This window comes from Hydractinia symbiolongicarpus, chromosome 10 (genome assembly GCF_029227915.1).
Source record: "Hydractinia symbiolongicarpus strain clone_291-10 chromosome 10, HSymV2.1, whole genome shotgun sequence".
Lineage (NCBI taxonomy): Eukaryota > Metazoa > Cnidaria > Hydrozoa > Anthoathecata > Hydractiniidae > Hydractinia > Hydractinia symbiolongicarpus.
In genome coordinates, this window is record NC_079884.1 from 22,974,677 (window position 1) to 22,988,474 (window position 13,798).

The 13,798-nt window shown below is 32.3% G+C and overlaps 1 protein-coding gene across 1 annotated transcript; it reads left to right on the forward strand.

The window, feature by feature from the left end:
* Window positions 1-520: 520 nt before the first annotated feature.
* LOC130613255 (uncharacterized) lies at window positions 521-10,913 on the forward strand. Its single transcript, XM_057434595.1, has 7 exons — window positions 521-1,307; window positions 2,894-3,086; window positions 6,309-6,434; window positions 7,172-7,397; window positions 8,039-8,167; window positions 8,634-8,714; window positions 9,198-10,913. Exons 1-7 carry the CDS (start codon window positions 1,305-1,307, stop codon window positions 9,562-9,564), a joined length of 1,125 nt encoding a protein of 374 aa, XP_057290578.1. The 5' UTR covers window positions 521-1,304; the 3' UTR covers window positions 9,565-10,913.
* The last annotated feature ends 2,885 nt before the right edge of the window (window positions 10,914-13,798 follow it).

A 13,798-nucleotide genomic window follows, 5' to 3' on the forward strand; every position in this document is an offset into this window, starting at 1 on the left:
TTTTTTTCTTTTCTTTTCATGCATTTGCAAATAAACGCCATCAAGGTGGAGGCTGTTTTTATGATGTTTCACGTCAGGTCAAATTGCATTTGAGAGTTAATTAGCCGGTTCTTTTTTATTTATACCTTTCAAGCATGTGCACTGATTAAAAACTGCTTTTCACCTTAAAGCGAGGTGATTATATGAACTGGTTTTAAACTTCACTTGGTTGATTCAATCAAAGTTAAAAACTTTACACCTGAAGTAAGTTTTACTTCACTTAAAGTGATGTCAGGCTCAAATTGAGGAAATCAAACAGGCTCTCATGTAAGAGGCCATTAAGTGCAAAAAGTGCCCTGAAAATTTATAAACTTTCAAATTAATGAGCTAAGTGTTAGAAGTGGAACATATCCAATTGCTCCAAGACTGGCTTTATATTAAATGCAGTGTTTGTTAGTACTTTTTATGTAAAAAAAACTTACTTGTGAGAAAAATCAATGTGGATTTTTATCCCCCGATGCCTATTTCTATTGTAATTTGAACTCAACTTAACAGTTCCTATTTATTCTTTTAACTGAAAAGTACAAAAATTTCGTACGTCAATGACATCAAAAACGTTCTTGACGATTGTATGCGAAAAACGCCTTAAAAAATCGACATTGAGCAATAAGAGTCTTCAACATCTGGTATTTTCACACCCAATGCAATGCTCCATGCAAATTCGACCAGAAATAAAATGCTGACTCAAAAATCGCTAGACCTCCAAGGGCTGTGCATGCAGCTTACAATTCTAACAAAAAACAACATACATCTACTTAGCTCACAAAATTATTTTGGAAAAAAAAAACTTTCAATATGTGATAACAGAAGTATATTGAAATTATAGTTGGCTAAAGTTTATTCTCAGAATGTATCTCAATTTTCAGATTGCTAGATTTTTAGTTTATATGACACTTAATGTTTATACAGTAAACTTGTGGAAGTATTATGTTAGATGAAAAGTGCTTATTAAGATTTAGTTTTGGTTTTTACCGTTTTGTTTAACCTATGTTCTTGGTGTTTATGTGTGACTAGTTTGTCATGTTTAGATTTAGCAATAGTTTCTGTATAGAATTGTTTTGAGTATTTTTTAGCAAAGACTTGTATGGAGTTAGTTTTATTTCTGTTTCTCTTATTATAACTGTATATTATATATATTACTCGAGACAAGGAAAGAGTAATTATTATAGTATTATTATATATTTAATTAAAATTCATACTCTGGATTGATATACTGCAATCTTTCTTATATTTCAGGATTAGAACAGGAAAACAAACATTTGTGGATGGTAAGTTAGACTTTGAAATAGGGCTTAACCCTATTTAGCAGAGAACATTCTAACATCAAATTACTTTTTTATTTCTTTGTTATTTAAAATACTGAAAATGTTTGTCTTTCAATACCTTTTTGTTCAGCAAGAATTTTTTTTAGTAAGAATTTTGTGAAATCCCATTTTGGAAATTGCTATCGACAACGGTGTTTCTAAATGTGATCTCATAAAAAAGTATTGTTATATTCGCATTCTGCATTAAACCTTAATATTAAGCAGAAAATTTACCTATAAACCAACCATTTATCAAACTAATTCACGTACAAACCATCTTCTTAGCCTAAAATGATCAGCGCTAAAACACTTGTTGTCAGAAAAATGATGACATCAGAGCAAGATTGGTGATGTCATACTCTTTATCCCCATCAATTATGTTTTTTTGTGTTGCACGATCAACCTACCGCGTTTCCTGGAATTTTGACAAAAAATTGATGATTTTAAGAAAAATGTTTGCAATTTCAAATATTTAAATCTTTTTACAAACGTCATGGAAAGGATTTTCTCAAGTGGTCGTTAAATGTTAAAACTTTTTTGCTAAAGGTTTTTTAAACGTATTTACTTTACATTATTGAGCATCATTTTTGATTAATTTTTCATGGCTTCCCATAATCAATAAATAAGATGTTGTAGCCTTAAGATTCAAGAGTTAAGTTCTTAGGGACCGATATGTTACCCTTAATGGAAGCGTCCAGAGAAAAAAATGATTTTAATTTTCTTTTTCTTTTTTTAATGAATCTAAGTTTTTCTTTTAGTCCTAAATTTTCTCAAAAAGTTAAAATGTATAGCATTCAAATTTTATCAATGTTTTTCATGCGCATGTGCTTAAAAATGAAGTTTGCATTGTGTAGCCACCTACTGGAACATTTTCTTTGAATAATATGTTTGTTCTAAACCAATCAAAATGGTTGAAAATACTTTCCCACATGATAGAAGTTTGTTTACCAAATGACCAAAATGATGAAAAACTACTTTAAGTGCAATATGCTTTAGACCAAATTTACTGGATGACCATAACGTATATTTTAAATAAATAATCTGGTTGTCACACAAATATTTCTAGATTGCATTGCATGAATCTCAAATTGATTGTATCCTCAAATGATTTTACATTTAAATTCGTATTATTTTAGATGATTTTCCCCCTTCTTTCCTTTAAGATATTTGGTACTCAACAAGTCCAATGAGAAATTGAATTAAATTTTCAATTGGCAACAAATTTGTATAACGAATTAATATTTTAGGATATTTTTAGTTCCAAATAATCCCAAGAAATTCTTGCGATTATAGAAAATTGAAAAAAGAAATTGCAATTTGTTTTTCGTGCTGAATCAAAAAGGTACATTGAGAAAAAAGTTAAAATATGTTTTAATATCAATAGAAAAATCCAATGCCTCTTTTAGGTGACGAATTAGTTTTTGGTTTTCTTTTTATAAGTATTCATTGTTTATGAAAGTCTAATTTTTGTTTCATTCAGAAGAATACTGAAGTCAGTAAATCTGATAACATTGTTTTTTCTTGCTTACTATGTCCTTTATTTTGGACAGGATAGTGATTCAGATTGGGACAGTCTATCTGGTGATGGTCCTTCACTAAAATCATGTACTGATGCTCAAAAGTCTTCTATCAAAGACTCAACTATTAATGGATTACCTGAAAAAGCCAATTATCATTTCCAGAATCAAAGTTTTCAAAAGGCACAAACAAAAACTTGCAAAATTAGTGCTAAAACTGCAACAGGTATGTGTTCATAATTTTAACAAGGGATTTTTTTAGATATATCTTTTATTAAAAGAAATACTTGATGTGTTTGAATACTAGTGATATACTTAACACCTAGCTTTTAATTCCTTGATAATAGGATGGCATATTGAGTAACATAAAAACCAGATTAGATTTAGCAGATTCTTGGATTGCAGTTGTCTTTACTTGCGTTTTTTTTTTTTAAATGTTTCACCAAAATGTTGACTACTGCTTTTACCTACTAGTTTCACAAAACTCCAATTAACACAATTATAAAGAGTGTAGGTGGTGGTGCTTTTGTGGAAAAAGATTTCCAATTGCGTATCTTTTGGTATATGTAATATCAGTGCGAGTCTGTTGTTTTTTGTTTACATGAGTACAATTTTCAAAAAATAGGGATTTTTTGTGTAAAACTCAGTTGTCATTGGCCTGAGCGTATATTGAAAACCTTGACAATTGCATTTTCATAATGAACAATTTTATATACGCTTGTCAGGACAATTTACGTTTTAGTCATGGATAGGTTAGGGAAAAATAAAATTAACATTGACTAGCTACTCTAAGTTTGCGACAATAACTATAAAAATAATGCATGCAAGTAAACAGATGGTTTGTGCGAACTTAAGCTTACCTCCCCCCAAAAATGATTTCATAGGAAAGACCTATGAAAGGTGTCAAGTTTGAAATACCTTTATTAGCTTTATTTAAACCGATCTATTTCAAGATGTCATGCAAATATCCTTACAATCTCTTTCATTTGAATTTTTAAAATTTGCTCATAAGTAATCTCGTTTTCATGCTATTTGGAATTGTGTGTATTTTGCGGAACCAAAAGAGTATGGAATTAGTTTTTTTTTTGCATTGTTTTATTTTAAGTAAGCGAGAAGAAGTTGATTAGAAACGACATACTTTGTTAATAAAATTTGGAATATAAAGTTTATACAGGTTAAATTCAGAAAAAAGGGCACAAAAATTCGCATTCTGCAGTTTTCCGTGAAGTATCTTGAATTTTTATAATGATTGAAGAAACTTTGTTTTATTTCTACAAATAATAGTTTTCGTAGTTACATCACAGTTATTGGATATGTACAAAATAAAAAGCACCATTTATTAGTTTGTATACTGTATCCTGAAAAGTCTAATTAGTCCTGAAATCGAAATACTGAAAAATTAGGAAATATATAATATATATTATATATAATATATAACTTAAAAATTCCGAATTTTTGTATCACATTTGGTTTAACAATCCTGTATTAGGGAAGGAAAGTTGTTTTACATTTAATGGTAGAATATACACAATTTTTATTTACTCTTAAAAAAAGTACAATTTTTTTGCAAAGTGGTTTGGCAAGATATGAAAATCAAAATAAGAAGACCTCGGGGCTGAAGATTTCCGTCATTAGGCTGAAAGAATTTAAAATTTGAAGTAGACCTTGAAAAAACGGAGAATTATGAGATAAACGGATAATTATGGGGTAAACAAATCACTGAGTATCCCAATTCTCAATTATTATTGTAACTAAGCTGCAATATTAAAATACAACTCAATAAATAAAAAATAAAAATAAAATTTTACATAGCTATACGAAGTATTCTAAAATAACTGTTAAAACTTTAACTGGATATTTTTAAAAGTGATCAGGAACATTTTGGAATTTTCAGAATACAAATCCTTGTTATGTATAAACTTGATGATTCGAATATACTAACTTCTAAACGAGCTCAATTTGAATGATGAAGTAGTTCATTGTTTATTAATTCAGCAATAAATACATATTAGCATTTGAATATTTCAGTATTTAGGCCTTCAAAATTTACTCTCTTGTTTAAGATTTTTTTGAAAATGCTGATGGTGCATTGTTTGACAACAGCTGATCTGAAAAAGAAAGTACGTTTTAAAAAATGAGAAACAAGAACACAATTTTACCATAAACTGCATTAAAACCAGGTTGCTTAATTATTGTCTTTTTAACCTCTTTGCCTGTTTGATTTGAAAAAGGAATTTATTAAAAAGATACAAATCAATGTCATATGATTCACAAGGTATATTATATAGGTATAAATATATGTATGTAAATTTAATCAAACTGGTTTTTGCGGATTTGATAAATCGATGGTTTTTTTCGTGAGATTTTTAAAAATCAAGCCTGTTCAAAGAAATCTTAAAAAAATATTTTGTGATGGGCTGAATCTTTTTTGGGTGAACTTGGGTGAGTTCAAAAAAGAGTTTCAAACAAATTAAGGAGAACTGATAATTAGCCAGTAACAGAATAGTTAGCCGTTTTTAATGGCGTCGTAGCTTAGTGGTTATAACTCCCGCACTTTGTGCGGGAGAACGGGGTTCGATTCCCCTTGGCGGCAATTCAATATGGGCGAGGCGAGGCGAGAAAATTAGGAAGTTGGCACAATGCGTGAGTTGTTGAATGTTGCAGGGAGTTGTCTGGTAGAACGCGATGACTAATTGGGTATGCTTAGCTCAAAATGACACACAGCAGGACAAAGGTTTTTTGTTACTGGTTCTTTAAGAAAAAAGGCATTCTAATCAAAGCACTATTTTGTGTAGTTAGCTCGATAGCTAGTAAGTAATTATTTCACGACTATGTTAAAAGAGGTAAATATGTCAGCACTAATTAAAAGGAGATCCAAGTCAGCACCAAAAATTGAACTAGCTAGCTAGCACACCTTTCTCTTTAAAATAATTCTTACCTAATAAAATACACGAATTTAAAAAAATTGTGCTTAGCTCCCCAGCTACATCAATAAAGCTACTGCAATAATGAATATACATATATATCTATATATCTCTATATCAAACCAGAGACCAGCAAGGGCGACTAACAAAATGTAAGCACTTTTAGTCATGGCCGTACACGGAATGTTCTGGGCACACGAAGAGTACACAATCTCTGTTCAGAATGGTCATTAAATTGATAGAGATTAAAATGAAGCATCAATGGTTTTCAAAAAATGGAAATTTTTCGAGGTTTTAGCCTGGACACAAACTTAGCAGCGTCCGGGCTCTGTACTGTGTCACTATCTTTTAAAGGCGATTTTAAAGATTAATAAAGTTTTTTTACGGGTTAAGATGTATATTTCAGCATTTTTAATGGATATTTTTATGTATATTTCTTCTGCGACACATGTGGGACAATGATGTGTGGTGATTAAAAGAGATTGTCCAAATCACCCAGTTTTTTAAATATATTTATGTTGTAGGGGAGCGTTCGAAATATGGAGGATTTAAGTCAACTCACTCACAGGATATAACTGGCATAAACCGAAATCTTTGTAGTAACCAAGAACATAATACCTTGGACAATCTTCCTTACTTACAGTTTGAAGGTAAAATCTGTTTTGTGATGCCTGACAGCAACATTGAAGAATTGACTAGGAAATAAATCTAGTTGCCACTGGAGTGACTTGAATCACAATCTTCATAATCACAATATTGAAAGTAAAATGATTTTGCATACATGTTTTGTCAAGCAGGGCGTCTACTTCCTGAACACTCACTGTCAAGAAAGTCAGCAATTTCAGCAAAATATTTCTGATATATCGGAATTTTACGAGTCAGAATCATTTTCGTTTTTCAAAACACTGGAAAACATTAAAATTCAGATCTATTCTTAAAGAAATAGCATTGATTTTTACACCCTGTTTTGTTCACACGCCTGTAAATGAATTTTTCATTTTCAGGTTAATCGAAGGTTCCACCTAACATTAAATTTTGTTCCAAAATTGTTTGAAAAGGTGGGGAATTTCAGGGATAAAAATTGCAGGGAAAATGTCTGGAAATTAAGGAGTCAATATGGGGTTAGCCATGCTGAGCTGAGTCTTAATAACTCCATGGTAGCAACGCAATTAAAATACCCAGTTAATTTAAGTTGTATTTTACTTACTTTTCGTGCAATAGTAACATAAATCTATGTGCTTATAATTAAAATCTGCATTGTCAGTTCTACAGCTTTTTTGTGTAGAATGTTTTTGCCGAACTAATATTAAAGGACAAAAGAAAATTCCGAAAAATTTGTAATAATTCGAACTCTCCCAGCGCATAACCATTATCTTTTTTTTCTTAGATACAGAGAAAGTAAGAAATCACCTTCGCAATAAAAAAACTCCAAACAAAATTAAGACGATGTATGTTGCAGAACAAGATGGTAGCTCCTGTAGTGAGCACGAGGGTTTGACAGATGGAAGAAGCCTTGATAACAATATGGCGTATGATAACCCTGAACATGTCACAATCAAGCCAAAAAAACAGAGAGATGCTATCCCAAAAAGCGAATTCAACGTTCAGGACAAGTAAAAGCTTCCTTGGTTATTCACATTTGCAAAGTTGCAACTTTGCAAAAACAGTTTCTGTCCTACTTCGAATAAGAGACATGTGAAAGGAAAAGTTCCTCTTCTAGTACAAAATTTCTGAAAGTTTTACTGCTGGAGTAGACCCAAGATTTCATTTCTATACGAAATAATTACTAAGTAACAAGCTTTAAATTACAGTGCTTTATTGGCGCTGTTTACACTCGGTCAGTTTTACAGTAGGTACCTGAACTATACGTTTTTTGTAGAAGGTAACCGAAGTATAAGTTTTTGCAGTATGTTCACGAAGTATACTTTTTTGCAGCACGTACTCCTGCGCGTTTGTTAGAAAAAAGATGCTACCCAAGTAGTTAAAATGTTGAAAGGTTCTCTTATAAGATTTTGTATGACACTAAATTATGTGGTTGTGGATGAAAAACATCTCAACACCGGTTGAGAAACACTACGCTACCTGAAGTAGTCTAAAAGTTATTTTATTGCGTAGTACCAAATATCACCTCATGCATTGGGAATTTAGAAAAAGAAGGAAGTACAAATTAAGCATGGCATCTAAAAGTTAAGTTTAAAAATAAGCGCTACGGCGCAGGTTCCAATAATTATGGTTTTTGTCTCTTTACTTTTAGATCAGCCAGAGATAACTATGCGGAACTTCTTATGGAGCGTAATTTTACAAACTTTGTTGACCCTGTTGAAAAATCCGATATGCAAAATGGACCGTTTGCGCAGAATTTATTGAACTTCAAAGAAGAACGGTATTATTTGTTATAATTAGTATTTTACCATTACTAGGAGCTGATTTGTTGATTCTTTTTTTCGTTATGAAGATGTCTGTGTTAGTAAATGGTTGTAATGCGAGACGTGAAAAGTTACGACGGAACGAGAAACGTGTACCCACAGCCACTGTCCCATGTTGATTTTCGTTTAATCTTTGCAAGGCGTATGTCTCACCTTATCTTTTTTTACAATTTCTTCCTATATAAAGTCCCATACTTTGCATGGAAAGATAGGGGAAATTTTCTCGTTTTTATCCCGTCCTGTCTTTCGTCCCGCAACACCTTCATGTAAACAGCCTCCAAGTGTTAGTGGTGGCTATAAGAATTGCGATATAAGTGGATCAGAAAATTTTGCGAATAAAAACTAAAATTAAAAAAACTGTCCCTGAAATTTTGCGTTTGAGCGTACCTAGTATGTTAATAGATGTTAATATTTTACCTTCAGATATTATTACGAAAAGACTTATCACAACTGCTATTCAATCCTGATTAACAATACAGCTCTTACACCCAAATGGGCTGATAGGTGAGTAGCTGAGTAAAACTTGTTGTAAATAGGTCAAGTAAAAAACATTATGAAGTAAATCCATGCTCCATTTTTGCCTTAAAATTGAAAATAACTTTCTAGTACTTTTGTTCTTGTGATTACGTGGGTGGGTTCTCCCTGCCCCTTGCTTCAGTATCGACCGCCCTGTTACTTCTTTTAGTCTAAAACTGTTCCTAAAAGAAAAAATGAATGTAACAATGCCTCTAATTTGCAAACTTAAGATCAGCATGTTGTCGGGCATGCGCACCTTTTGTTTTATATACAGCCACATGTCGAAATGATTCACAATCCTAGTAGAAGATCTCGTAGAAAAAATTCACCTACAATTTTTCATTGTTGAATTCAATAATTCCTTCTGAAATTATTTAGTTCGGTTATCATAGCAGTTGCATAGGCCGCGAAAGATCCATTGAGCGTCCAGGCTATATTTATTTACACTTACCTGGTTTACTTTTACTTTAGGTTTGAACCGCACCTCCGTCGTGTTTGGCAAGAACTTTTTGGTGTATTGCATATAATCTTGGATATCTTTCTCATCTTTATCTTGGAGCTTGCAAGATTTTGTTGCGCGACACTGCGGAAGATCATCGTTGGATTTATAACCATATTAGGTGACTCTTTCTGGAAACCCTTCCTTTCTTCGCTATTCAATTCACTGCTACAACCGTTTTTTGTACTTCTGTGGAACGTCTTGGACGGAGTGCGAACATTTATTCAACCTGCTATTCGTATGTTATCGCAAGTTTTTGAACAGCTAGCTATTTTGTTGCGCGCGTTTAGACTGTGTGAATATAAGGCTGGGAAGGAGACAGTGACCAAAAATATTTAAGTATGCAAATAAACTAGCAATTAAACTAACCGTCTGCATATCTACAGATGCTTATCGTTTGAGTTTTTCTTTAAGTACGGTTTTGGAAAACCGCCAAGCTCTTAAAGGGTGTTATAAATAAATTAAACAACTTTAACGTATAATTTTGTTTACTGATGGAATCTTTATTCGTACATGCTTATCCGGGCTTAAAAAAATTACCTTGATCAAACAGTCGTTAACAATCAATCAAAAAGTAGGTAATTAAAATAAGAAGAGAAATTTCAAAAAGCACGCAAACTTAAACAAATTTATGTAACCCTCTTTCATTGCTCGCTATTACGTCACCACCACCTTCCCCCCTTGAAAGCAACGAAAGATGATGATATATAATTCCACGGTAAAATTTTTAACACGCTATTGTAAAATACACGACTGACTGTTTTTATTTCCCTGTTGTAACTTCACAACTCGCAAAATAGCTATAATGTTTATTTTGTAAACTATAAATTTACTGTTATTATGTTACATATTTATAGGTGGTTATAATTAGAATACCATTACCGTGAATCCTTAATAAACGCCCTTTCCTCTAAAAACCGTAATATTTAAAAAATGCCTCGCTCTAATGGACGCCCTTTTAAGAGGGGCGTTAAATAAAAAAATATTACCAGATACGTTTTTAATGGGAAAAAACGAATGACAAGTGATTAAACAAAGGGTGGAGACTTCCTGTAAATCTTTTTTACTTCCTGAACATCCAATGTTTATACTTGATATGGAAACAAAGCATTTCGTTGGGAATTTAACAGAGTCATGTTCGCCCCCACTTAAAGGTACAAACTAAGCGCCCCGGTCGTTTATTCGAGGTTTTACGGTATATATATAAATGAGGGAAAGTTCTGACTGAAAAAAATCCTAAATAATAGTGGAAAAAAGTATCTTCCCCTGCGTCAGTACTAATTTCTAAAGTTATAAGTTTTGTATAAATTGTTATTTATTACCTATTGTTGTATATAACATTGTAAATATCGTGTTTACCGAAAATTTAATAAAAATTTAAACAATTTTATCAGCATCCGTATTTTATCTCTTGCGAAGGTACAAGAGGAACAGTCTTTAAGTGTCTCAGAGTGTTTTTGACAAAAAATTGTTCGCCAAATCATTTTAAAGCTTCCTTCCTTTAAATCTTGCAACAACCTTCCTTTAGATTTTACAACAACGGCTCCCTAGGAACTACATCAAACACGAACTTAATAATTTATTAGGCGTTGCGTGAAGAAAGTATATTGGATCAGCTCAGTAATTTTGTTTACCTGGCGGCAGTTTCAGACATGCCTTGTACAGGTGATTTCATATATTGCCTACCGAGCTAACTTTTGTAACTTAGATATCAGGAAAGTGTTAAAGAACAACAATAGCAAACGTGTTTACACAAGGTCAACTGGACCTGATCTCGGTTGGACGGGGCGGGGTGAAAATGGGATGAGCAAATAAAGCCATTCAGTTTGGATTAATAACGGTAATATAGTTGTCTTTATCAATAATATCGCTATTTTCTTTTTTTATGTTGATAGAAGCCGTATTTGTTTACGTATTGAGTTGACAAGCTCTTTTATTTTCCTGCTATATTTTTAAACAGGGAGCACAACATAAATTTACAAAAAAAAGAAAGAAGATACAAAATAGTCTTACGCGCTTTTCTCGGCAATTTGCATTCTCCGTTCAAATACCAATTTCTTGCCTGGGGTTTTAATTAATTCCTAATTGTGAAAATCCTACGAAGCCCCTGGGGACGACGAGCTTGTGTTATGTTAATTTTACAACACGAAAAAGATTGTTTGAAAAAAAAATCATGCTACCTGTTGTTTTTTTCTTTGGTTTCCCGTGAAAAAAATGCACAAGTGTGGAAACAAACTGAAGTGGAGGGAACTGTATTTTGGTTGCGCTTTCCGCGCTCGTTCCCTTTATGCTTTTTTAAAATCTTGGCAACGCAAAGGGAACTCGACACAAGGTTGTGTAACCTCCTCCCCAGTGCAATTTGTATCTTTCTGCAATTTTGGATATATAAAAGAGACAACATGCGCTGGGGGAACGAGGTTGAAGGTTGTGTGCTGTTCTGGCACTTTCGGTTTTGACCGTCAAGTGCCAACATGGTTTTTCTCTCCTCTAAATTTTGTAGTATTATTGGCCTAGTCGGTACACGCCATGAAAATACTCAAACAATAATAACACGCAAGGAGAAAAAACATGACAGATGACATCGGTTTCTGGCAGGTGAAGTAGAGCAAAACATTTAAAAAGAGAAAAATGGTTATCTAAGATTTTTTCTTGCTATCAATTTTTAGTTCTTATTCCATCTTTATAATACTTACACTTAACCGACTTCTGTTAGTTTTATGCTCAAACTACTTTGTTTGTCAGTTTGCTAGCGTAGTCTGCCTCGCCGTCACCGCGCCTTGTATTTCTTGTACGAAAAGCCTCTAAATACAAAGCCTTTATGCGGAATGATAGTAGTTAAACATTTCTCTCTCTGACCTCACCTCACGCTTTGTTTTTTCATGCTTCGTAAACATGAGCTTGCATATGCACGAATTACTCTGCCGAGCTTCAAGCTCTCGCTTATACCGGCTATGTACTTGAAGCATTTTTTTTCTCGCGTGGAATCTATGCCTAATTCTTTTGACTTTTGTTGTAAATACAGTTTAGTAAAAGAAGTTTTGTGTCTTGTAAGTAATATTAAAACTAGATTGTCTATTTTTGATCTCAGGTATATTTTTAGCTTTATGCCTTATAGCTAACTGTTAGCTATATATTTTGTGGTACAATGTTCTGATGCTAGCTAAGAATTTTTGTCAATATGAAACTAAACAGAACTGCAAAGAGTTTTTGGGCTATTCTGTAGCTATGTATATATATTTATATAAATGGTTATAATATTAAAAGGGATTATAACTCCACAATGGAGTGTTTTTTATATTTTTGACTAGGCTATATGAGGCCATATGAACTGGCATCAATACGACAAAAACAAAACTATAAACTAACTTAAATTAAATCAATTCCACACAAAGCTTACATTGCTGTAACATTGTAAAATATTGATTGCTCAAGAAAGTAAAGTAAACTAGCTTGATATACACAACTATAGTTTAAAGAATAGATACTAAAAAAGTTTTACAAAATTGTCATTCCTCTGTGTTAGATCTATCAAATTGACAACAACAAATTTATGTTTATTATTATGTTCTTCAAACAGGATACCATTACAAAGTTGCAGGATAATCGCGATATCTATATATATATATTTAACTAGCCTGTGTATACAGGAAAATATAGACTTTTGTCACTCTCATGAGCCATAGTGCATTACGTCCATGTGTCATGCCACAGCTTCATATTTTGCTGTATATAGACTGGCTAAACGATTAAAAGCCATTAAATTTTTAAATTTCGTGAGCAATATATAGAGGTACTCTATATATACTTTTTTTTATTCATGTGATATAATTATATATAATAGGAAATCAACTTGGTTGTTGTTTAACTGTTTTTGGTGAAAAGGCAGGACCAACAGCAAAAACTTTTTCACAGTGGCTAGTGGATATTTTTTAGGAAAAATATAGAGGATGAAGTCTATATACCCCTTCCATTATGTATAAGGATCGAACATACACAACACAAGCATGAGCGCAATCTTTATGATAGGAATAAAGCTGATTACATTAAAGTTTACATTTTTTTGGTTTTTACATGGGTCATAAATGAGATATGTACAGCAACAGTTTCTAAGAGATGAACTTTTAGCAATAGACAATGAAGATTGTATGTCCTGCATGAACTCTTGCAATGGTCATTTTTAAGTGTTGATTGAAAATGCCAACAATTGTGTAAATCACCAAAGTTTCTCTCACGAAAAGTGAAACAGATTTTCAGATTGATTTAATGGGTATTATTGTTTGTTTCTGGAATTTCTGCTGTGGCAAAGGATTGGGGGTTCTGAAAAAAAATATCTTTAACGTGTCACCTCCATTGTGTAGAGTTTGTAACACTATTTCAAACTGATGTAAAATTAGAATTATGCATGTGTTTTTGAGTCAAACAAGTCAGATAACAATAAGTTGGAAAATGGACTAGTACTAATTGTGAAACTTTACAGTATATAAATGTCTAAAATTTATTTTGTGTTCTTTCTTATGCGACATATCACTGTTGAAAAAAATCTTGAGTTTATATTGTATAACCTTGGTCAATT

Excerpts from the sequence above, each read along its gene's own strand:
- LOC130613255 (XM_057434595.1), top strand. Across the intron at positions 6,435-7,171 it reads TCCTTACTTACAGTTTGAAG|ATACAGAGAAAGTAAGAAAT; the intron begins GTAAAATCTGTT and ends TTTTTTTCTTAG. Across the intron at positions 8,168-8,633 it reads TTGAACTTCAAAGAAGAACG|ATATTATTACGAAAAGACTT; the intron begins GTATTATTTGTT and ends TTTTACCTTCAG.